Below are 26082 nucleotides of genomic sequence, written 5' to 3' on the forward strand. Positions count from 1 at the left end.
CATTAGTTCGCTCATCTAGAGCGTGATCTAGATTCTAGTTTGCTTCAAATGAAGGCCTCTTGTCAGTGAACTCCTTTTAGTGCATTGTTGTCATAGCAACAGCGGACCCAAACATACACAAATTATGTAGCTAGCTAACGCTAATGTCTATATTCATCTAAAATACTGTATTAAACATTATAAAATAAATGCAAGGCTTATTTGTCTATTGGTCGTCATAAAAGGTTCTGAAATCGTTTTTTAAAAAGCTTTTAAAGAAATGTATTAGCTAGCTACTTGATTCTGATCATCACGAATCAACAAAAACAATCCGAATGTGTAAATTCAAACCGTTAATTAAATAAAACGTAATATAAATGGACCCAAACTTCGGTACAAATATGTAAGGAAAGATTATGTTTTTTTCGACGGAGGTGTTTTCCATCCTTTACTGCGACGCCATGACTTCTAATGTAATCTGAGTCCCGTACAAATGAGAATGAGGGTTTTTGGGGGAACAGTTCAAGAACAAGATGGCTGTCCTGGGGCAAGAAAAGTGTCTTTCTTCTTCCACATAAACACGGCATTGTGATGCGGGCGTCAGTTTCATGTAAATAGCTTACTAGGTAACAACTTTAATAGATTAGTAGGTAACGTTAACAACTTTAAACGCTTTAAAGGCATTGCTTTATAACGGAGGACATCGCTTTTTGAGACGCAATTGAAGATCGGAAAAGTTTTCTTAGCGGTTTGTCGAGAGTGAAAACTAACTTACTGACGCTGACTATGCGTTTTTGCATAACGGTTAACTTTTTTAAGATGCCCCGCACTAGATAAAAAACTAAATAGATAACTGGACCATGAGTTCATCCCGAGTCAGACCGCAGCAGCTAAAGTTACCGCAGAGCCAGACTGGCAGGTTGCCGCACAGACTAGACTCAAGCGAAGGGATAGAGATGGAGAACATCCAGCATCAAGACCTCGGTCTCGGAGGAGTAATAGGCACCCCGTCCCCTCCGTCAAGACAAGCGTGGAGTCGGGATAACCCGGGTTTTGAGCCTGAGGATGAGATTATGGAAGCCGACTGGCCTCCAGCGAGTCCCGGGAGGAGGTCGGTGTCCACGGCCTCTAGCAGCAGCTGCAGCAGCGGCCTAGGCAGCTACACTGGCGCGGGCAGCAGCACCCACATCCCCCGAGGAGGACTCTACCCAACCCCGACAGTGGATGCCCGGCAGCAGGACAGGCATGACCACCGCAGCTGTATGAAGCAGATACTCCAAAAGATCAGAAGTTAGTCACTCACTTTATGCTTTGTAAACTTCATAGACTAGTTTGATAATTATCTACAGAATAGTAACATAATGCTGATGTATAAATACATGGTAGTCAGGGTTTAGGGCTGTGAAGTTTATCAAGCCGACCAAAGCTTATCAAGTTTTTTCCCTGTACTGTAAGACGTCAATCAGATTTCACTGATTTAAAGTAATATTTTATTCATCTTTCTACAAGAGAACTTTTCAAAATCTAGATCACACAGTGCTTCATACAAGTCAGCAAATCAACATTAAATCAACAATTATATAATCAAATATAACATCAAACCAGATGTAGGGCTTATACTGTTTGTTACAAAGACATTAACTGGACCAGAATAAAATAGGTCAAACTAATTCCAGTAATATAAGATTTTTCCTGCTGTTTTTTCCTTTGCAGTTCTGTGGGGCACAGAGCTGATGGAGGACAGTGACAGCAGTCGAGAGAGGTACCTCAGGAACGTCCTGAGGGAGATGGTTACATATATCGCATTCCTCATCACTATTTGTATCTGTAAGTAAACACTCAAAAATCCTGCGAAATGACAAGATTTATGCTAAGGTTGGTTGGCATGCCCTTCAGAAATCACTCATCTGTGAGAACCTAGGGGAAAAGTGTTAGCAGAGCCTTATCATGTGTTACAAGACCCTGTTACTACATAGCCCACCTTCCACTCTCAAACTGTGTCCCATTTCTATTCTTCATAATAATTCTATCCGTTTTTTGTGTATGTAGTATGTAATGTTTTCACACTAGAAATATGGCAAAATTAGGTATTCTCCAAACAATTAGTATGCATATTAAATAAGCTTATTTTTTAAAGTGGCAAATACATTTAAATGAATTGTTCTTGGGGGTGTGACAGAAAACTTAATCTCAGAAAACCAAAACCAAAGTAAGTTAGAAGTAATTAACTAGTATTTCAGTTGGCACCCATAGCATAATTTTCTGTTAGTTCAAGACAGAAAAGTATATTTATTTCTTGTATAGTACCTGCAAAAAAGTATACTATAACAATTAATAACATATACACACATTGGGCAATACGCAAACATACATGTAGCTTTGGAAGGGAAACATGGTTTAAGGAACATGCTAAAAATATGTGTCATTTAAGTAACATATATATATATACACACACACACTATATAAAGTAAATGCTTGTGTCCTTAAAAGTTAGTCCTGGACTGAACTGAATTGACAGTTGAAATTTGGCACAAAATATGCCTGGGTACCTTTCTTGTAGCTGAAAAGTTATTTTCCAAGCTCACAGTGTATATGCTTAATGGTTATGGCAGCTTAAAATTGAATGATGATCAGATGGCTTAGATTCCAACACAGATTTGATGGTCACATTTTGGGATGGCGAAAAAAAAAGATGGAAATCCCCCGTTTTAACGTATGGTAAAGTTTCTCTACGCTCTGTTTGCTGCAACGGAAATGCCAAACTGTGGTTTAGGGTGGATCAGGAAATGATATTCTGACAGAATGGATTGAGGCATAATCTGCCAGGCAGTAAAGCAGTTTCCAGAGCTGCTCCCTGATGAATACTGAATGCTACATAGAATCGTAATGTGTAACCTAATTTTGAGTTTATTTTTGGTGTTCGTCAAGTCTTTGCATCCTCATACTAGATGCAAAGAGCACAAAAAAAACATTCACTCTGTTAATTCAGAAGTTTGTCATTCTGCATTTTAACAAGGGCTAGTGCTATAGCTAGTGCTAATAGGAATAATACTTTCAATAATGTTTATGTCATATTGTGATTCGCTCTGCAGTGACTTATGGGATGGTGAGTGCCAATATGTACTACTATACCAAAGTCATGTCTCAGCTTTTCCTGGATACACCGCTGTCTGCCGGGGACCCTTCCTCTTTTAGAAGCCTCTCAACCATGGAGGATTTCTGGAAGGTAAAATGCAAAATTCATCTCTGCTTTTTAAACTAAAATGTCTTTAAGATGGTAATTTTTGTATCATTCTGCACACATAGGTTGGATGTAATTAAAAGGAGTAGTTAGACATTTTGAAGAAATACACATATTCTCTTTCCTGCTTTGAGTTAGATCGGTCTGTTAAATACTGTATAAGGCTCAACCAGCAGCACATAAAGACACATAAAGACTGGAAACAGGGAAACAGCTAGCCTGGCTCTGTTTAAAAGTACCACCACCCAATTAATAAGTGAGCTTTAGAGATGCTGGTAGGTGTTTTTTTTTTTTTTTTACCTTCAGACAGAACCAGACTAGCTGTTTCCCCTGATTTCAGTTTATGCTAAGCTAAGCATCTCCTCTTTCATATTTACCATGCAGTCGTGAGAGTGGTATCAATCTTCTCATGAAACTTGCGGCAAGAAAGTTCATAGTAAATTTCCCAAAAGGTCGACCTCCTCTTTAAATAAAAAAAAAAAAAAAGCTTTTAATCTTCAGAACTTCATCAGAGCATAATGCCATCAAATAGTGTACATTGGTGCTTTTTCATGTGAGCACACATGGGAAATGCAGGTCACAATTGTAGTTCCATTTCAGTAGAAATACACAACAAAGGAAGGAAATATTGCAACAGCATAGGCAAAAAGTGCAGGGTGGGAATCTCTTGGCACCTCACGATTCGATTCCAATTCAGAGGCCAACAATTTGATTCTAAACCGATTAGCAATTATTATTATATTACAATCTTTTTTTATGTACATTTCCATGCGTGATTTTTTAAAATATACATATAAATCAGAGTTTGCTACTCAGAGTTTGCTAATCACTTCCTAGACAAAGCAGCTAGACAAAGCTTAGATTTTGACATATTTTAGGTTTTTGTTTTGTAGTCAGTCCATGCGTAAGCCTTGAACATGCTTATGAAAGTCACCTTCTCTCCCAGTAATCTTCCATGTCAGAGGCTCAGTCATGTTTAAAGGTGGAGAATTGGCTTCTTAGAACATGAAACATGAGGTGGTCAGATGTAATATGATAAAGTAGATGAACAGCCTATATGTGTTTTGCCTAATTATTTTATGTATGTCTTATTAGATCATGTGCATATATACAAATACAATTTTCTTTTCTTTGTGTTTTTTTTTCTGCACTCATGCCTAAACTCAAAGTTGTTGTCCATTATCCCATTTTTTTAAAATCGATTATTAACTTATCTGAATCGATAATCGAATCGTTCTAGAGAGAATCGCGATGCATCTAAGAATCGATTATTTTTCCCACCCCTACCTATAACCCTTAAACACATTAGTAAAGTCTTTCCATAGTCAGATTGTAGCAAGATCATTGTTTTACATGACAAATCCCCCTTACAGTTCACAGAGGGACCTTTCCTCAATGGCATGTACTGGGAGGTGTGGTACAACAACAAGAGCCTGCCAGAGAATCAGAGTCTTATCTACTATGAAAACCTCCTTCTCGGGGTGCCACGGCTCCGGCAGGTCAAAGTCCGCAACGAGTCCTGCTCCATCCACGAAGATCTGAGAGATGAAGTTCACGACTGCTATAACATGTACACCCCAACCAACGAAGACACAACCTCCTTTGGCCCCAAGAAAGGAACAGCGTAAGTCCATGCATTTTTCAATTCAGTTTGATAGCCTTCAATTATATTATATTATCAGTTTTAAAAGGAGGCTAGAGCTGTATCGTATGTATTACACTAACAAATGTCTACATCCTAAATCTGTTCTTTCTGGTGTCTCTCAGGTGGGTGTATACAGCAGAGAGTAACATGAATGGGAGTGGTTATTGGGGCCAGATATCTAAATATGGAGGTGGAGGATACTACCAAGACCTGTCTCGTACAAAAGAGGAGTCAGCAACCCAACTGCAGTTTCTGAAAGACCACCTGTGGCTGGACAGAGGCACCAGAGCGGTGTTTTTCGACTTCTCTGTCTACAATGGGAACATCAACCTTTTCTGCATTGCCAGGTGAGAATCATCAATCACCATCCAGGGCCATGATTTATGATTACTTCTAGATTTTGGATTTATTGACATGGTATGGAATTCAAAGAACATATACAATACAATAATGATAAAACAATGGCACCAGGTAGAAATGAAATGCAACAAAAATGCTTTTAGCAGAGGCAAAACATTCTTTAAGAAGGCACCCAATTTTACATGTTTGTTTCTGGTTTATTCAATTAATGTCAGAAAAAAAATGCAAATGAAAATTTCTCAGAGCCTAAGGTGACTTCTTCACATTGCTCCTAAATGTTCCTAAATCCAAGGATATTTTACTCATAACAATATGAAACAGAGGAAAGGCACACAACCCCACGTTTGAGGAATCAGAAGCAGTGAATAGTGAAAGGCTTGATAACTGACTGAATGATTCATTGATTATCAAAAGTGCTGTCTAATTTTCTGTCAATCAACAAATCAATTATTTGATATACCCAGTACAGTCTAAAAAAAGGGAAAAATGAATACATCCCCCTTGCTAAATTGTTGGGAGAATCTTAATTTATCTCCAAAACATAAAAGTAACATTGTATGAATAGTAATAGTTGATCTGATTTGATGCATTTGTCAGGTTGTTGGTGGAGTTCCCTGCTACTGGTGGGGTGGTGACTTCCTGGCAGTTCCAAACAGTGCGTCTGATACGATATGTGTCCAGCTGGGACTACTTTGTGGGTCTGTGTGAGGTAGCATTCTGTCTATTCATCCTCTACTACGTGGTGGAGGAAGTGCTGGAGATCCGCATCCACCGCTTGCATTACTTCAAGAGCTTGTGGAACTGTCTGGATGTTCTCATTGTCGTGGTGTGTATCAAAGTCGTATTACTCTGGGATTACTAAAGTCAATATATAGTCATTTTTAACAGGATTGACTGAGTTTGTTGTTTACTCTGTCTGCTCTTTTTTTTCAGTTGAGTGTTGTTGCCATCCTCATGAACATAACAAGAACAGCCATGGTTGGCAACCGTCTGAAAGGCCTGTTGGAGAACCACACTGCTCACCCCAGCTTTGAGACTTTGGCCAACCTGCAGGTCCAGTTCAACAACGTGGCTGCAGTCATCGTCTTTTTTGCCTGGGTCAAGGTATACATATTTTCCCTTAGATTCATAATCACTCCAAAGATACCTTAGTGGAAACATAAGAACCCAACTACTGTAAAGTTGACTAATGCTGATCATTTCTCACATCCCTTAGCTTTTTAAGTTCATCAACTTCAATAAGACGATGAGTCAGCTGTCTGGCACCATGTCTCGCTGTGCCAAAGACCTTGTTGGTTTTGCCATCATGTTCTTCATCATCTTCCTGGCGTATGCTCAGCTAGCCTACCTGGTGTTTGGAACCCAAGTCAACGATTTCAGCACTTTCCAAGCCAGCATGTATGTAATTCAAAGTATAGTCTACACATGTACAAACACCTCTGATGTTTCCTGTTGTTTAAAAATGTTGCTTCGGTTTGTGTAGATTCACTCAGTTCCGTATCATTCTGGGAGACTTTGAGTTCTCAGAAATAGAGGAGGCGAATCCAGTTCTCGGACCTATCTACTTTACAACCTTTGTCTTCTTCATTTTCTTTATTCTCATGGTGAGTAGGGTTTAGTCATCTGTTGTGTTGAAGTTTGTTCATGTTGTTTGCATGCGCCTCCTCACTAACACAAGAACACCTTTTCTCATCTTGTCTATATAGAACATGTTCCTGGCCATCATTAATGACACATACTCTGAGGTTAAGGCCGACATGTCCCAGCAGAGGACTGAGATGGAAATGACTGATCTCATTAAAAAGGTATTGAACTACATGTATTATTAATTTTGACAGGGCAGATCAAATCCATTAAATCAACAGAAGGCACCATGGCAATAATAAGATAACGGCTCCAGAAGCTACTCCCAATATTGCAATTTGTGGGTCTGGTTGTATATACTTACAGATACAGATATTGAAAAAATTGTATTAGAAAAAAAAAAAAAATAATGTCTTCAAAATATTATATTGTATTGAAAATGTTAGGGTTTCCTCCAGGCAAGGTGTTAGTGGAGTGGTTGGTTGTTTTCCCTGACACTTGATATATTTAATGAAACTGAAATAATTTCTTCTGATGTGAGTCGCAACGCTGCAGGAAATCCTGAATGTTTCAGGTAACACACCAGAATGGTATCAAAGATTGTCAGCTCCATAACAAAAAGTGATACAGAGTGACTTCATCTTAATGACAGAGGGAGCAGGTAGCATCTGATCCTGGGAACATGTTTGCTAGTTTACTTTTGCAGAAGTGTAGTTTGTGTATTACCTTAAACTGTATCTGCTTTGTTTAGATAAGTCCAAATGTAAGTTCAAGTGTTCTTCTCTTTTAGGGTTGTAACAAAGCTTTGATGAAGTTGAGACTGAAGAAGACGGCAGTAGACGACATCTCCGACAGTTTGCGCCAGGCCGGGGGAAAACTAAACATCGATGAACTCCGCCAGGACCTTAAAGGGTGAAGCAAACCTCAAATACTGCTGAAAGCTATTCACTATTATGATATTATTTCAATGTTTTGGGTTTGGTTTTGTTAATATAAAAATTGTATGCTACGTGTCCTGAGTGTGTTGTTGATTTTTTATCCTTGCTTAGAAAGGGCCACACAGATGCAGAGATTCAGGCCATCTTTGCCAAGTATGATCGAGATGGCGACCAGGAGCTGACGGAGCATGAACACCAGCAGATGAGAGACGACCTGGAGAAAGAGAGAGTGAGTGGTGATGCCAACAGCTACTTACCTTGCATGTATGTGTTAGCGTACACTCAGCCTGCCGATGTTCAGTGTGTCTCTGCTCGCTCGCCAGGAGGACTTGGATCTGGAACGCAATTCGCTGACTAGACCCAGCAGCGGGCGGAGCTTCCCTCGTACCCAGGACGACTCGGAGGAAGACGATGACGAGGATAGCGGCCACAGCTCTCGACGCCGTGGCAGCAGCTCAGGGGGTGTCTCCTATGAAGAGTTTCAAGTGTATGAAGCTTTTACTATTATACTGTAGCTTACGTGCAGGCTAATCATTAATGAAAGTTTGAACTAGTAACAGTGTCAGAATCATACATACACAATTTCTAGAATACATACATTACCAGTCAAAAGTTTGGATACACTTTCTCATTCAAGTGAATAGGAAAGTGTTTCCAAACCTTTGACTGGTACTGTACATACATTTGGGTTTTTCATACTAACCTGAATGATTATGGCTGTAGTAGTATGACACATTTAACATTTAATCAAATAAAGGGAACTAACGGCTCCGTGTTTCTCAGGCTGGTGAGACGTGTGGACAGGATGGAGCACTCCATCGGCAGTATAGTGTCCAAGATAGATGCTGTGATCGTGAAGCTGGAAACTATGGAGAGAGCTAAACTCAAAAGGAGAGATGTGCTGGGCAGACTGCTGGATGGAGTCATGGAGGTGAGATGCAGTGGAGCTGCAGTCAGCTCATAGTGGAGCATTTAGAAGCTAAAGAGCCAGATATGTTTCTGAAGAGTTGGTAGGGACCAAAAACGGAGCTAAAAAGAGAGGGAATTTTTTTATTTGCATTCATAAGGTGGCCAGAAATATGACTTAATATACTTGAATAATGTTCTGTACTGTGTCTGATGGATGTGTTAATAGGCAACTGATTACAAGTTTGCAATAGCATCTTAAAAGGTGGTAATATATCAGCAGCTTGTTTCTTCTGCCCCCAAGTGGCCAAAAAAATCTGTTATTGCAGGTTTATTTAACTGGGTTACAGCCAACTTTAAGAAGAAAGAAGAAACAGTTAACAGTTTAAGAAGAAAGAAAAACCTGATTTCCTCAGCTAGATTTCTTCTTAAATCTTAAATCACTAGTACAATTAAAATAAATAAGCCATGCTTCCATAATAAAGTTGGGTGTTGGGGAGAAATGTGAATACTGTCCTGCTGCATGTACGGTATATGCAGATTTATAGTTACCAGGTTACAACAGTGCATGTTGTCAGATATATTGCATAATCAGATTTGTTATGTGCATGTAAACAAGCTGTACAACTTAATCTGTTGTTGTCTGTCAGGATGAGCGTCTGGGACGGGACACAGACGTCCACAGGGAGCAGATGGAGAGGCTGGTGAGGGAGGAACTGGAGCGATGGGAGTCTGATGATATGGTCTCACAGGTCAGCCACCCACAGCCCGCCACTCCTGTTGGCCCCCGGCCGCGCCCATCCTCCTCCCTGTCCACCGACGGCCTCGACACAAGCACAAACGGGGGCAGCCATGTGTGAGGAATTGGCCCACTGAAGAATATTCCACTCTGGCAAGAAAGCTCTCCACTGGAAATTTCCCTGCAGCGGTACAAGTAACTGAAGATGTGGGACCATTTTTGCAAAAGAAAATAAGATACCATTTCTTGACATATTTCAAAGGAGGTGATCAAATCAAACGCACTTCACCTCAAATATTTAAATGCACTGAAAGTGAGTGAGGTCCTCCTCTGAGACATCTAAAAGTATTCACTTAAGCTATTATCAAGTATTACTTTAACAGCACGATGAAAGGAAACATGAAAATGTGTGAAAGTGGTTGAAGAATAATGAAGATTTACAGTACAGTGTTACATCACAGTATTAGATATTGGATATAATACACCAACCTGCAAGCATACTCAGTTGTACTCAGCGAATACACAGTTTATGATTTTAGTATTACATGAGAAATATGCTCACCTGCTTTTGATTACTGTATCCACACATCGCAGCATTTACACAAATACCAAAAAGACATTTCTATGACTGTTAATTATGCTGATTCTTTTTTTTTATCATTTTAATACACAGTAGGTACAAGTGTGGCACATTCTGTCATATTTACTCATCCTCTGTACATCAATTAAGCTTCAAATTAAATAGCTTATTATCATTTTATGATACATATTGTAACTTAAAACAAACTTCGATTTGGAGTGCATCTAGTGTTCATGGGAAACCCATGCATTTATTATGTTTTCTCTGTGCCTTACTTTTTTTTTTTTTTTACAATCTATTTCTTTTTTTAAATCTGTTATGCCAAATAAAGTGTTATTAAAATATAAGTTTGTTTAATTTATTATACTTTCTCTGTTTTGGATTATGATTCAGTTTAAGTGACAAGACAACAACCATAAATATGACTCAGTAACAAAAGGATCTAAAACACTGGCTTCCTTTTTAAACATATTAACATTGACAATACCACGTACTACATATATATATTTAGGATGAATTCTTCATTAAATATAAAAACATTAGATTATAATAGAGAGAACTAATTATGGAGGAAATAAAGACAACATTGTGTTGTTTCAGTTACTGTATTTAGCTGCATTGAGTTTAGAATTAGCTGCTGATTTCCTTGAAAGAACAGCTCCATTAAAATCCAAGTAAATATCTAATCTTTACGTATTTATATATTATTGTCAATAATTGTCTTTATATATGTTAAATTATCTTAAGCATCTTAAAACACATTTGTGCATGTGCAGCTGACCTGCTGTGCACTGACAAATAGCGATAAACACAATAATACTACAAAAGTACAAACTTCCTTGGAAATTATTAGAGAAATTACAGACCTGTCAAATAAAGTGTTGCCAAGTATTCTTTTGAATATGATCATTATTAACACTTAAACACATTCAATAGAATAACTGTTAGTTAACATCAAAACACAATGCACTGAGAAAAAAACCCCACAGAGACCAATGTTACATGAAAATGTTTATACATGTTCTCAAAAGGCTGTATCATAATATACATGTATATGTAGAACTTTTCTTTGGAACAATAGAAAAGCTTAACACAAACTTAGTATCTATGTGATATCCTTCTACAATATCTACAATTACAAATAATCAGTGCTGAGTTCAAATCAAGAAAGATTAGGAAATTCTGTGAAAGCTGAATAATCAAGACTACTGAGTTACAAAAGTACAGAAAAAAAGGCATAGTCTGATTTTAAAGTAATACATTCATAAATAAGAAACACATCACACATGTCCTTTTCTTGTGAAAAGTCTTGAAATTCCTACGTGTCAGAAAACTCTTTTCTGTTGGGCTTTTAAAACTACTCCAACAATGTGAAAAATAAAGAATATTGTCAGCAATTAGCTCCTAAAAAGTTAACACATGGTTTTCACCAAAGATGATAAAACTGATGTTTACATTCAGGTATGTATTTTACCTGTACTGAATATCCAAGTATGTAACTGCAAACCGTAGACACGCTCAAAGAAATATACCTTTTTGGGAAAATGTGCGTATTCACTTAGAGTTAGATGAGAAGATCAACACTCTTATATCTTTACAGTAAAGCTGCTCTAATCATCAATATTTTTTTATTCACAATGAATCAAATTACTATCAACTCACTGCTTTGGTTTTATGTCACGCAGCTTTACTGTTTTGTTTCACTCTTACCGCTCTCATACATCAGTTTTGGGCTGCTTTCACCAAAAAAGCTCTAAAAACTAAAAGCACCCTTCCTGCACAGCTAGAGCATTTAGCAGCATTTAGCTAGCTAACTTGATAAGCCAAATACATTTAAAATCTTACTCTCTGTCTGCTGGATGTGTAAATAAGCTACTGTCTGCTAACATGTGTACCATATCAACTTTAGGAGTTGATAACATGTCTATGTTGTGTTACCGCTAGTTTAGCTTAGCATAGGGTGACCAGATTTCCTGGAACTAAAACCGGGACACTTTGCGCGTGACCGTAGTGCTCGTGCACGCACACGCACACGCTTTTTAACGTGAACATGTGCCAGCCCAGGTCAGACATAGACACAGACAGTGACTTCATTATTTTTGATCGTAGGCTCCTCATCTAATAACAGTGTTTTTTACTGTAAAATTAACAAAATTGCAGCAACAGCCTTTTTCAGTTTAGTGCGAGATTTATGTTGAGACTTTTTCTAAAAAAGATTTTTTTGAAGTGTTATTTATTCCAATAACACCAAAATTATTCAAATGATTTACTGAAAATGTTGAGCATTAAAAACTTCATTTCCTGCATTCAGGTGAATTTGTATGCACATATTACTACATTTTTCTGAATCAATGTATGCTGCAAATATCTTTATGTAAAGAGAAACATAGATTACAATCAACTAAATATTCTCCTTTGGATCGACTTTTCTAATTATATCTGAGTCAGCACACATGTAGCCTAGGCATCATTTACTCCTCCCTCCTGTTTTGCGTCTTTTGTTGGGGAAGTAACCTCCTTAAATGTGCATATGACAATTATTCACCTCAATGATACAACAGTATTTAATGTATTAATTAACCCCTGGACTGTAATATTTCAGATGTGTTTGAGCAAGATTTCTGCTCATATCCAAAACTTTGTTCACATACAAAATACAATATATCTGTGTTCTCTGTGATTTGGAGGAGTCGTGATATATTTTGAGAAAAGTAACGTTTTTTTGAGAAAAATAAAGTTCTAATAGGCTATTACAAGAATAAAGTCACTATATTCCAGAAAATAACCTATACCTGCACTGCTGTGCATTACGTGATTGCTCTGCTGATATGGTAGATCTCAGACCTTCTGACAGGCACAGAGCCCCGTTTGGGTCTCTGAATGAGACAAATAGTTTAGCTAGGGAAGTGGCTGTACGCTACTATACATCGGAGGTGGAAAACCGAAACTACTGCTGCAGAAATACACGGAGCACAAACGGGACACATCTGCCGCAGCACATCGACAGCTGCCCTGCATTTTACAGCGAGAGTGGACACTAAGCGACGCACAGGTCTGCTTCAGAGCTCCGTGTGTTTGAGTCTCACCCATAGACTTGAAACGTCACGTCACGTCACAGGAACTTCAAACTAAATCATTAGTATTGCGCTCCTAAACTTTGTGTTAATGGCGTCAATATATTAACATTTGGCTATGATTCCTCCGAAAACTTCACCTTTCACAGCTTTCCTCACGGTTGCTAGATGATAGCAAAGAATTTCTAAGGGAAGAAGTTCCACTCTCTCGTTACTTCCGTCTTCTGAACTGGTTGCAGTTCCACCAGAGTTCCATATAGGGGGCGCTCACAGGCCAGTGCAGAATGAATGGGACTCTATGGAGCTATACCCCTCAAAATCCACTTTTCTCAGGATATCATTTTTTGTCTAGTAATTTGAATGTTGCATTTGAAAGGGGAGGCTAAGAAAATACACACTGCTGGGTGTTAGATTTTTTTAAAGTGGCTTTTTTGTTCTAAAAAGCCTTTTAAAATGTCAATGACGTTATACACATATACGGCCAGAGATACTGCTTTACGGCAAGCTCTGAGTCGCTTCCTTTGTTCTCTCGAAGCATCGACAACACAGCTGACAGGTTAGGCTCTCCCTGTTAATACACGTGCTAGAAAGAGGTTTGCTAATGTTTTAAAGACCACGCCGAAATATTCACTCTGACATTCTGGTTCTGCTTTGGATGCCGTCAAGCGGGATCTCCGATCGTAATCAGTCCTTCACTGACCAATCAGTATTCATTAGCAGAATGCTAGCGTGTTATGGGCAACAACGACTCAACCTGTAAGAAATCGAAAGGACACAAGTACTCGTTCATTCAACTTTGGACCTATAATCCATGTTGAACTTGCAAAAACTACAATCAAATCTGAGATTTCTCAACGACAATCAGGCGAAAGAGAAATTTAGCCGTCTAGCTCCATAGAGTCTCATTCATTTAGCACTGGACTGCGATCACCCCCAGTGGAACTCTGGTGGAACTGCAACCAAATTCGGTACAATGGTGCTGAATAGGGAGTGGAACAGCTTTCCGTAGACGGGCTTTGATGATAGCAACAAATACAGCATGGTCGGACCCCGCACGTAGCTGCCCGTTCTATTCGCCTCTGAAAAATAAACTGGACAAAGTTACATTCGGCGCTACTATTTGGGGCTGAAGCCCCGGCAAAATCGGCTCACGCCGCTGGTGGTGTAAACCGGGACATTTTAGCGTCCTGACAGGCTTTTGTCGGGACTTGGGACACAGAATTCAAAATCATAAAATATCTTACTATTCCTTTAATAGTGACAATTTCGGTGAATATTAACTGGCCTGGTTCCTTGAAGACAAAAATAAAAGATGCATAATCGCATATTTAAGTGAATTTCTTGATGTAGCGAAGTTTCAGATAAGCGATGACAAGGAATATGAACGTCATAACAGTCAGAGCCACATGATTCTCCCACAGTCCCCAGGTGGTGTACTCTATTCCCAGGTAGTCCAGATACTGCTCTCCTGTACATCTGAAATAACACATTTCAGATGTCTTTGGTTCACAAATGGTTTTTCAACCGGAATGATGTCTGTGATTCTAAAAATGTCAACTTCTAACATTTGGCATTGAGGACTAGCTAGACTGGAAATGCCATAATTTGCCACAAAGTCAGTCATTTGTCACTAAAAATCAGTAAGAACAGTAAGACACAACAAGAACATACACAGCATGGAGGTCTACTCACGTCAGGCCGACTGTGCTCACACTGCAGTTTGTCACTGTAGCCGACATGTTGGTGTTTCGGATCACAGCCTCGTCACAGAACTTCAAACCCACAAACTCATTGACCTTCAAGGCCTGAACATAGATGGCATAGTCAAAGAATGCTGAGCAGATCAAAGTAAATATAGAAGATTAGACTCTAGACTAAGACTGCATGCAGGGTATATACAGAAATTCTGGAGGTAAATTCAATACCTTTTAATACCATTTTTTAATACTTTCTCAATATTTTTTTAAACCAACACGCCATTGAGTTGCAGGTTTATACGGTAACACGTTTCTAACCATTAAACGGAGTTTGAGATTTATAAAACGTTGGTTTGGACGGTGGCACTGGTTTGCGGTGGTGTAGGCCTAACGGTAGCAGCAGCACAGAAACTGGAGATTGATAACTGTTCTCCGCGTATTCCAGATTTATGGCTGGTACATTGCATATGCGACCGAAGAGCATTAACCCGCATCCAAGTTATACTGATGTTTTTTTTACAAACTTCCCTTCTACAGGTCTGAGCCAGTCTTTAAAGCAACACTATGTAACTTTTAGCTGCAGCTGTAGTTCCAATGAGACAACCTGTAGGGGGACCAAAGCGGGAAAAGTTACATAGTGTTGCTGGGTCCTCTAGCCATTTATCGGAAAATTTGCATTTGCCCATGTTTGTCTAGGTAGCCTAGCTGTCAGAGCTGTTAAAGTGCCCATATTATGAAAAAATCACTTTTTCTGGGATTTGGGGTGTTAGATTGTGTCCCTGGTGCTTCCACATGCATACAAACTTGGAAAAAAAAAACATCCATGGTGTTTTGAGTGAGATACAGGTTTCTGAATGTGTCCTGCCTTCAGTCTCCGGGTGAGCTGTTCAAAATCGGCAGGGCTTTTTACGTCACTAGCTGAAACAAGGTGGCTAACCATAGCATACTAGGGCTAGCATGCTAGCTCGTTCTGAATGGCAAAGCACTGCTACAACACGCACAAAATAACTACTTACATGTCCCTGTTCTGCAGGTATTCCACGCAAAGTTGGAAGTGTGCCCTCGTTTACAAGAAGTCTCCCGGCTAATCCTGCCTTGTACAACTGAAGTTGTAGAAACAAACAGCTAGCTAGATGATGTGATCCTTACCTACCTGTTATATAAAGATGTTATAGCAGTGAGAGGTCTCACTCTGTAGCTAAAACAGAGATCTGAACACAGGGTGAAAACAGGAGCTGCAGCAATGTGCAGTACAATAAAAATATGGTGTTTTTTGAAAATTAAACCATGTAAACCTATTCTGGTACAACCTCAAAATACAATTATGAACTTGAAAATGAGCATACTATGGCCACTTTAAGGAGCTTGACGTTCAGCAGCCACTAGTCATCCAGTTCAGCGCGCAAAATGTTTCATCCACATTCCCGCAAAATGTTTGATGTCGACTTCAGGATCATAGGCTATCACCCAATGCGGGATAGAATATAATATCACACAAACTTTACAATATCAACTTAAATAGACATAATAAAACAAATGGACAATTCATAGTTTGCAAAAAAAAATTCAAAAAATTAATACCTCGTAAAATGGCGATTAATACCTTTTAATGGCCTTAATTTTACTAATTGGATTTACTACCTTTTAATACTTTTTAAAACCCCGCGGACACCCTGGCATGCTGAACTATGGCGATTAATGAAGAATATGGTCTGATTTTAAATAATAAACTCTGTAAGGAGGGTGTTCACAGTCCTCTGAGAGCGGACATTTTAGCTGTACAACCAACTTGTGCTGTATGAGAGGGTTTGCGCCACATTATTTAGGCTTTAGGCAGTATTTAGGTACTTGTAGGCTGCAGACAGTGGTTCTGTTTGATATATCGATATGTGTGTCGGCCACAACAATCCAATATCTATCCGGCACTAACATTAATTTCTATGTTGGGGTTTGGTTTCAAACTGTATGTTTCAAATGTTGTAAATATATTGGGTAAATCATGTCTATGTGCTGTCATAATTGTTGGCTCAATTTGTGCTTAATCAGATGATGTGTACACAGTGTTTATATTGGCCTTCTTCCCATGGTGAGTATGCTGGTGAAGATGTGAACCATCAAAGCTGCATTAAATATTTCTTTTAGCATAAATTCTTTTCTCTTGAACTACAAACATATAGTTCTTATTCTTACTTTTATTGCAGTCAATTCCTGTCAAAACCTTCCTTTAATTGTAACTTACTGCAAGGCCGTAGCGAGGAATGCTGAAGTACTTCAGCCAAGACATCCAGTCCATGATGCTGGGTAGGTTCACCAGGAGACCTGAGAAAATCTAAAAACACGACAAAAACGGAAGCTCTTTTTCACAGCTTACATTTTGACAACACAGCAGGAAAATCTCAGGTGTTACTAATAACATTAGGGCGGATGTGCCGCTGCGTCTCTCACCATCATGAAGACAAAGGTGATGGTCATAAGGATGTTGGCGAGAGACACGACACTCTGGTCAGCTGAGATGGCCATGGTCATGGCCGTGGCTGTGTAGGCCACCAAAGTCACTGTCAGCGTGAAGACGAAAAAGGCTGCAGCTGTGTATTTGAGCCCTGAGTAGACACGGGCACACACTGTTATTAGAGAATAAATGCTGAGCTATCTGCATTTAAATACAGCATTTGATCTAGTGCTCAAAGATTGAAATCTCGAGTATTCCACAAATCACTCAGTTTATACATCTGTCATTCTTACCAATCAGATAGTAGACAATACAGCTGAAGATAACCGAGGTGATGGTGCGCAGAGTGATGTCAGACAGGATCTTAGAGAGGAAGTAGACAGACACTCTGTAGTAGCCACTGATGTACTCATGCCTGTCACAAGAAAACCCAAGCGGAAATCAAATTCTAGCTCTACCCACACAAATCCAAAATGATGTTGAATTATCCACATAGATGTCATAGTGATGTCAGTCTCCTGCAAGACTTCCTGACAGCGTACATACACAAACAGTTTCCTCTCGATGATGAAGAGCTCAGCTGCTGACACAGTGCTGAAACACTGGTTGGTAGTGATGAAGAAGAGGGCACCCATCCTGCAAGAAGAACAGCAAAACAAAACCTGATCACTACGTCTCTCTTAGGCTTTTATTGCAACATTATGAGCTATAAGCACTGGTTCCAGGTAATCTACAGAGAGATGTTGTGTGGTCCATATGTACATACAGGGACTTAGAAGGTGACTTCACTATGGCCCTGCACCCAATTAAGGAGGGAGGGGTGAATAACTTCAGACATTTAAGCTGCATAAACTGGTGTCTGCCATACTGCCTATGCATTGACCATGAAAATAATGACATTAGGTCATTGTATTTCACTGAACCATGCACAGAAAAAAGGAGGGAGACCATTGACATTTCTGATATGCTTCACTGGGCTTGGGAGTACCAGGTTGTACACAATAAAACATGGTAAAAGGATTAGCCATGCAGGGACTGCTCTACGTTTTACACTTCCTTATTAAAAACAAGTGACTGCCTAAAAAACCTGAAAAATTATTAGGAAACAATAATCAATATGTCTGTACTATACAGCCACATAACATTTTAGATTAACAGAACTAATCTAAATATTATATCTGTGTGCAGATAACATGCTGTTGAAGCTACAGAAGTCAGCCCAGTTGCCGTGAATTCTTTTTAACAAATACAATTTTCCTGGAAGAGGAAGGTCTATACCAAAAGGTTATTTCTTTAACTTTATGATGCTTGCTCCCTGACAGAGTGAATGTCTGGGGATGATGGTTGTTTAAATGGTTAGTTATTATATAATTTATTATTCTAGAATTCATGAGTCCAAGTCCTTCTCTTCTGCTAAAAACAAAAATAATGTCTCAAAAAAAATTGTAATGCCTGATAGAAGCCACATTTAAGTATTTTGAGTCTTAAAAAATATTGAATTGTGTTAGTTTTTCATTCAGAATGATGTAAACTCCCTCCAGATTGCTAAAAAACTACCAGCTATAATACAGAGGATTTGACCTCAGTAAATATATTAGAATTGATGTAAGGTTAGGATGTTATGTTAAAAAAAAGAGTATTTTTGAGGACATGCACAGTGTGTATTTCAGCAGGCCTCTCACCTGTTCTGAACACCACTCTGATCGTCTTTCACCCCGAAGAAAATGGCTCCTACGATGAGGGCGAGGAAAATGTTGACTCCCAGCTGCACAGACAAAAACATGAGAGATTTTAATAGACGCATTGACAACCATCTAAAAAAATCCTGTCCTCTTAGACAGAAAAGCCAGTTTTGTGTCAGGGGTCAAGTGGACACCTTGCTCCTCCTCCACACCGGCCTATCTGAGAGAACAACCAGAACCTGTGGTGGGGGAGGATGATGGAAAAGAGTGAGAAAAGTGAAAGCGACACAAGTTTTAATCCTAACAATTTACAGATTATGACGGGACTAAGCGGTTCCCAGGGTGAAGGGATAAGCTAATAAGGTTGATCCTTTTTCACCTCATTCCCCACAGCCCCTCATGTGAAAGGGGGGCAGTGGAGTGATAGGTCATGATGCCATCATGTGATGAATCTCGGACCAGGGCCAAGGGGCTTTGGCCAGATATGATATCAGTTCAGATCCTGGACCAAAGAGGCAAGAGTGGGGTCACAATAGTCATCAAAGCTGATTACGGCGCCCACGCCACCTAGAGCCCCTCTTGGAGGATTATTTTGACTTATTTAGGGCCAATTAGCCGTTAATAATTCTTAAAGTGAGGAGACTTCTAACGCCATCTCGCCATGGGGTGACTAATGAGAGCATTAAGTCTTGACCCCTCCGAAGTGCTGTCTGTGCATCCTGTTCATGATTATGCTGATCATGCTTTTCACTCTTTGGAGTGTTTAAACAAAATAACATTTGTGATAGTGGCACAGAATCTTGTTTAAACCTTTAACCTGAAAACTGAGACATTAATTAAATATTTATCTGTCAGAGCTGTAGACTTGGAACTTGGACCTGAGTCGCACTAAAGTCTCAAAACGAGGACTTACTTGCTTAACTTACTTGAGACTTGATGGCAAAATACTGAGAAGACTTGACCTCAGATAAATAAATATAAAAAGAAAATGATGTACTGTGCTGTGTATAGTTTTTGCCTTTTGGAGCATGAATTATTAAAGTTGTAACGGGGAAGCTATTGCTTAAACACTTGCAGATGTAGCGGCTGCAGCCAGAACAAAGTCACAATAGATACAAATTTGACTTTCACTTTAAAATGAATTATTCGATACATAAACGAGTAGCTTTAAAGTAACAGTTCGAGATTTTAGGAAATTCACTTATTCGCTTTTTGGTGAATTAGATGGGAAGATCAAAACCACTCTTACGTCTGAATGGTTAATATGAAGCTACAGCCAACAGCCAGTTAACTTAGTTTAGCATAAAGACTGGAAACTGGGAAACAGCTAGCTTGGATCTGTTAAAAGGTAAAAAAAAACTAAAAAAAACTGCCTACAAATGTTGGAAAATACAAGTTGAAACTAATCCACAACAATTCCACAAGTAGGAAAAGTGAAGAGGAATTTATTAAAGAGGCACTCTGTAAATTTATTTCACGTTATTTGTATGTAATGTGACAACAACACATGGCTTTAGGTTTATGACTTGTCATATTTTTACCATTAATGATGTATTTTTGTGTTTTAAGTGAGTAATGGGGATGTATACCTGGGCCACAGATGTTTGTGGGTTCAGCATGAGGTTCTGAAAGGTTCTCTTAAGAACCCAGCGTAGCTGGTGGAAGAAGGAGCTGTTGTAGGTGATGGTGCGGGATTTTGAACATGAGATACACTTCTTATCCTGGACGATGCGGTCCAGCTCAGCTCTTGTGTCGCTGGAGTAGCTGCTGTTCCTGTATTCCTCTACCAGGCGCTCCTCGATGCTCTGCCTCGAGCTGCTGAGCTCTGCAAAGTCCATATCTTTGCATGGGAGTCATAGTAGGAGTAAGTATTTAAAATACTCTTTTACAATAGACACCAATAATCCCATAAAGCATTGGATTAAAAACATAATGGTGTGGACTTTTAACTTGGAATGGAAGAATAATTACCATATACTATACTTATACTACATAATGTACATTACACAAACTATATCTCCAGAACTTTTTGCACAATCATCAACATTTTTGCGCATCCTGCACTAAATCATACATCCTGGACTATTTACCTGTACATTGCACAAACTTCATCTCCTGAATTTGTTGCACATTCATCAACATCTTTGCTCTCTTAACAATTATTGTTATATTGCACATTTGTTTATTTATGTTACCATTTCTTTTACATTTATTTTTAATAACGTTTATGATTATGTATGCACCCTCCACCAAGGGACATTCCTTGTAAGTGTTACTTACTTGGCAATACATCATTTTACATTGTCATTTTCTTGACAAGGGAGCCCGATGAACATCCACTTGCAGAGAATGTTAAAATGAATACCAAGAGGTTTTAAGTTGGTAAGTTTTTTGTGGTACAGCAATCCCTTTCTTTATGTTTTAAATGCCTGTTTGACCAGCACCTGACTGAATTATACAATGGCTTCCTTGTTATATTCAACTTCTTTTTATTATTATTTTCTTTTTTACCTTTATTTATTCAGGGAAGGTTCACTGAGAGGAAGCCTCTCTTTTGCAGGAATGCCCTGATCACATTCACACAGTTACACATTCATACCTGGAAGCTGCCCAGTACAACCACAGTCTGATCTGCTGGCCACTGAGCAGCTCCACTGCCCCACTTTGAACTGTAATATTTATTGTTCTATTTAGTCTGTTTTATTTTTACTCTTTCAATATCTAATCTATGTGTCCTTATATTTCCTTGTGTTTCTTTTATATAAGCTCTAAATACCTTTTGTGTAAATTACCTTGTTGAAAGGTGCTATACAAATAAACTTTAAGCTTTCTGAACTAGTAAATAAAGGCTGTTCTAAATCTATAAACACCCAAGGATGAAGGGTTAAAAGACCTACATGTTATATGTTAACTTGAATTTGTACAAAAGAAATGCATCTGCATGTTTACAAATCCTTCCTATTATGAAGACAGACATTTGTTGCTTAAGACATCATCTTGACAGTGGCATTCATGGAGGGATTTATAAATGGCGTTACCTTCAGAGCCATGCACTTTGGTCATGGTTGTGGCAGTGGAGTCTCCATTGATAACATCCAGAAAGAAGTCAGCTGGGTTGTTGTGGGGCTCGCAGGGATAGCCTGGAACACAGATCAGAATGATCCATGTTTAATATATAATATACATGTCCAATGTTTCATGAAGACTATTTTATGTTCTGATTTATTTATTGCCATATAAGTATTAAAGCTACACAACCACCTACATTTATTTCCAGGTGACATTAAAAACATCAGGAACAATATAAAGATAGTATCTTGTGGTGATAATAAGTTTCCACGTACTCACCAATGTTGGCGAAGTAGTCCAAAGCGTTTGGCGCTGGTCCGTGGTACACCATTTTACCACCAACCAGCAGAGTCAGCGTGTCAAACAGTCTGTAGATGGAGTATCGTGGTTGGTGGATGGACATAATTATGGTTCTTCCATGACTGGCCATTCTGAAAAGACACATAGTAAAGATATATTTTAATAGTGAATACAAAGAAAGATGCCTTCTAATTGCAAAAACAAATTTTTTGTTTTCATTTTTTAATGAAATTCAAGATTTACAGCTAAAACAAAAACTCGTCCAATGCCTACTTTTTACTTCTTTGTTTCATTATATTCAATTAATAGTTACAAATGAGCATATTCTATGTTTCCATATGCGGTTTTAAATCTTTAAACCCCTTTTTAAACTGTATCAATTATTTTATGACATTTAAACACTGTAAAAGTCTAAAATAATTAGTAATTGCAGCACACTCCACACTCTGTAGGTCTGTGACATTACATTTGTGGGAATAATGAACAATTTATCATCGATTAAACAGGCACATTCATTACATTGTTTGATCAATACACCAATAGTAGTGTATTTCAATGTAATTACATTTAATATCAAGTGCTGTAATTTGGAAATGGTTTAAGTCCAAAGAGGCAGCTCTTTGTTTAATAAAATGATAAATGATCAATTAAATTTAAAAGATGTATTACAGTAGATTGTAAATGCAAGCTTAATCAAATGTGTTTTTAGTGTTAAATAACATTTTAATGGATACATATGTGGTTTTGGGGAACGGACAGAGCTGGAGTATCAACTCTGAACATAACACATTATAAAGTAAGAGGAATGGCAGAGGAGCTTTTGTATTACCTTTTCAGCAACAGCAGGACAGAATTAGCAGTGCTGGCATCCAGTCCTGTGGTCGGTTCATCCAGAAAGAGAACTGAAGGATCAATAATCAGCTCCATGCCGATGTTTGTCCTCTTCTTCTCTCCTCCAGAGATTCCCCGGGTTAGTTGTGTGCCCACCTGAGGGAAACACCCACATCAGTCCGTCCTGACTCTTACCTGATGTCTTGAGGGTTAGATAAGTAATTGGGACATGTGTGTATATTTACCTTGGAGTCTGCCACCTTGGTGAGACCCAGTTCATTAATGAGGTGATTGACCCGAGCCTCCTTCTCACTTTGAGGCACAGAGCTGGGCAGCCGCAGTGCTGCAGAAAAACGCAGATTCTCCCTCACAGTCAGGGTGCCCATGACCACATCTTCCTATGAGAGGAGACGAGAGCTTGAGGTCAAAGGTCAGAGCCAGAGAAGATCATTTGTTTTGTAGTCTACATTGCCACAGACCTGTAATGCATGTTGACCTAGCGGAGTTTAGGAACTAGCAAACCCTGTATTTAAAACGGCTATAATCAATATTTTTTATATTAACAAGGGCTCAATCACCCAACTCTGCAGTTCTCACATTTACGAAGCTTTTTAGTGTCTTTCAGTACATGTTTTTGGTTTTACAGCCCAGAACTTTACTGTTTGGATTCACTCTCACAGCTCTCATCAGCGTAGTTTCCAGGCAGCTGTCTTCAGTGAAAAATCTCTCATAAAGTGTATTCAGCACCAAACACCAGACAGACAAAGTTAGCGACAACCTGGTGAACATAGTGGAGCATTTAGCAGCTAAAGAGCCAAATATTTGTCACACAAGTGGCCAAAAAAATCAGTTCATGCAGGTTTAAGTAATTAAAAGGATTCAAATGCACCTGAACCACATAGCCAGAGAGGCACTTGAAGTTTGGAGGCTGTGGTGCTTTGTCAATGAGTACTTCTCCTGAGAGACCTGAAGGATCCTTTCTTGCAGCCAGAATATCCAAGAATCTTTCAACAAAATCAAAACAAAAACAATACTTAATAAATGTATCTACAACAAATGCAGGTGACTATTTCTTCTTGGAGATCAGTGTGATACTCACGAAGATTTTCCACTTCCAGTCGGTCCGAGAATAGCATTGAGGCCAGGTTTCATAATACCACTGCAAGACAATAACACAGAACTCTCTGTAACCAATTTAATATGGATATGTTCATTTAAAGGCAAAGATTGGGTTACATTTAAATGGTTGGCATTCATAATCTAAGATTTGCACTTCACTGTTTCAGTTTTACAATACAATTGTGAGGAGTCAGGAAAACACAAACACAAGACAGTGGATTAATGTCATTCTTGGACATGTAATGAAACAATTTTTCCTCATAGCACTTTTTCTAAATACATTGTCTCTCATCCTAAATAGAATAATGTTATTGAAAGGCTTTTGCAGGTGTTACAGAACTTATAAATATTTCTTGAAAGCTGCACACACAAAACAAATCTATACTGAAAAAACCAAATCCTTTGACTTCAGAGAGAAAAGTAACACAAAAGCACCAGAAGAGTCAGTCATTTAAAACGGAATTAAAAGACTTGAATAAAAGCCTGGCAGTGGATTTAATTCGTTTCCCTGGCAGACTGCTCTTTAGTGCATTAGAGAGATTATATGCAAGAAACCATGCTTAATATCATATAATTAACACTGAGATGGGAAAAGGCCCAAAAACTTGTGTGAAATGATACATTCTTCCATGGGAAATGTCAGCTATATTTAATACCATCAGAAAGAAACCAATGTAAGTCTATTCACTATTGTTCTGCTTTGGACAAGGATACAATGAGCCATACTGGATTCACTGTAACATGGTCTTCAAAATCAAGACATGCATATTTTTATATTTAGCCAAAAATGATTAATTGAGCTATGTGTTTTTGAAAGTTACAAATATTTTTTGGTCTTGCTTGCTAAGAAAATGCTTGTACTTAATCTGAAGCAGTGTTGAGTGCGTGCATATTAGAGCAATTAAGCAGCGATCTGGAAAACCATATCAACAACAACACATACTGAACTCTGTGAGTAAATGATTAGAGAAAAAAAACAATGGATCTCTATGTAAATGTGGGCCTTGTTTTTCTGAAACAGTTGCAGCATTTTTGTGTGAGTGATAAGAAAAGAAAAAAACAAGCATGTAAAGAGACAGATACAACTGACAAAGACAAACAGATAAAGAGGGTGTAATTGTTAAAACTGACTTGAGGTCGGCCAGTATTTCATTGGGGCTGGTTTTCCTTTTGCAGAAGAAGCCGCTCTTCAGCTGCACGTTGTACTGGATGTTGTGGAAGCTCACGGTGGAGCCACATGGCTGCTTGTTGTGGTCTATGGCTGGGGCCGTCCCGTTGGTGCTGATATCTTCTATCATTGCAATGTTGATGTGATTGGCTCTCTCCGTCATACTTCGCAGCGAATAACCCTGTCTAATGATAGAAATCAATCTTTTACTGATTTGTTACCTACTGATGTGGTGCAAAACAATATAGACAAAATGTATCTCAGGATTTCATGCACAGCAAACATCATATACTGTATGTATGGGTACTGTTTATGACATTTAATATTGACCAAAAGATGGATGAGTTAAAGTATCACCTCAGCAAAAAAAATCCTGGGGGAAACCCTGTATCTACAACATGGGGTTTACAATTTTAAACAACCAGCTATTGTACACGCACAACTGATTTTGGCACAACCCCAAATAGGAAAATAATGCAACACATTCAGCTTCAATTAATTATTACCAATGTTTCAACATCCAAATAGTTTTCCCATGGGATTTTTTAAAGGGTATTAATATGTTTAAAAGTATGTTTATCTATTTTTGGTAACACTTTAAAGGGAAATATACTTAGTCTACTGAAGACATCCATCAATCAGTGTTTACTATGGTATGTTTATCGCTGCTCCTCAGCAGTGCACGCACACACACACACACACACACACACACACACACACA

The 26082-nt window shown here is 38.6% G+C and overlaps 2 protein-coding genes across 7 annotated transcripts; one reads left to right on the top strand and one right to left on the bottom strand.

Moving 5' to 3' along the window:
- The first annotated feature begins 461 nt into the window (after nucleotides 1–461).
- Nucleotides 462–10319, top strand: pkd2 (polycystic kidney disease 2). 2 transcript variants are annotated; one of them, XM_078262205.1, is made up of 15 exons: nucleotides 462–1269; nucleotides 1693–1806; nucleotides 3072–3205; nucleotides 4594–4844; nucleotides 4988–5212; nucleotides 5823–6051; nucleotides 6159–6329; nucleotides 6442–6623; nucleotides 6709–6829; nucleotides 6932–7030; nucleotides 7600–7721; nucleotides 7859–7976; nucleotides 8074–8234; nucleotides 8531–8678; nucleotides 9304–10319. In XM_078262205.1, the coding sequence occupies exons 1-15, from the start codon at nucleotides 840–842 to the stop codon at nucleotides 9511–9513; spliced, it is 2715 nt and encodes a 904-aa protein (XP_078118331.1). In that variant the 5' UTR covers nucleotides 462–839; the 3' UTR covers nucleotides 9514–10319. The 2 variants fall into 2 exon arrangements, with proteins under 2 accessions (XP_078118331.1, XP_078118323.1); XM_078262197.1 differs by having other exon boundaries at nucleotides 463–1269; nucleotides 8071–8234.
- A 3861-nt stretch (nucleotides 10320–14180) lies between these two features.
- abcg2d (ATP binding cassette subfamily G member 2 (JR blood group)) lies at nucleotides 14181–25524 on the bottom strand. 5 transcript variants are annotated; one of them, XM_078269735.1, is made up of 15 exons: nucleotides 25325–25524; nucleotides 24174–24233; nucleotides 23964–24078; nucleotides 23320–23472; nucleotides 23073–23230; nucleotides 22223–22374; nucleotides 21913–22014; nucleotides 20464–20714; nucleotides 18875–18957; nucleotides 17739–17828; nucleotides 17486–17607; nucleotides 17189–17343; nucleotides 16983–17072; nucleotides 14750–14851; nucleotides 14181–14545 (listed from the first exon to the last, which is right to left on the bottom strand). In XM_078269735.1, exons 1-15 carry the CDS (start codon nucleotides 25522–25524, stop codon nucleotides 14375–14377), a joined length of 2004 nt encoding a protein of 667 aa, XP_078125861.1. In that variant the 3' UTR covers nucleotides 14181–14374. The 5 variants fall into 5 exon arrangements, with proteins under 5 accessions (XP_078125861.1, XP_078125869.1, XP_078125883.1 ...); XM_078269743.1 differs by having other exon boundaries at nucleotides 14181–14522; nucleotides 14739–14851; XM_078269757.1 differs by lacking the exon at nucleotides 25325–25524 and having other exon boundaries at nucleotides 14780–14851.
- Nucleotides 25525–26082: the final 558 nt, after the last annotated feature.

This window comes from Sander vitreus, chromosome 2, assembly GCF_031162955.1.
Source record: "Sander vitreus isolate 19-12246 chromosome 2, sanVit1, whole genome shotgun sequence".
Taxonomy (NCBI): domain Eukaryota; kingdom Metazoa; phylum Chordata; class Actinopteri; order Perciformes; family Percidae; genus Sander; species Sander vitreus.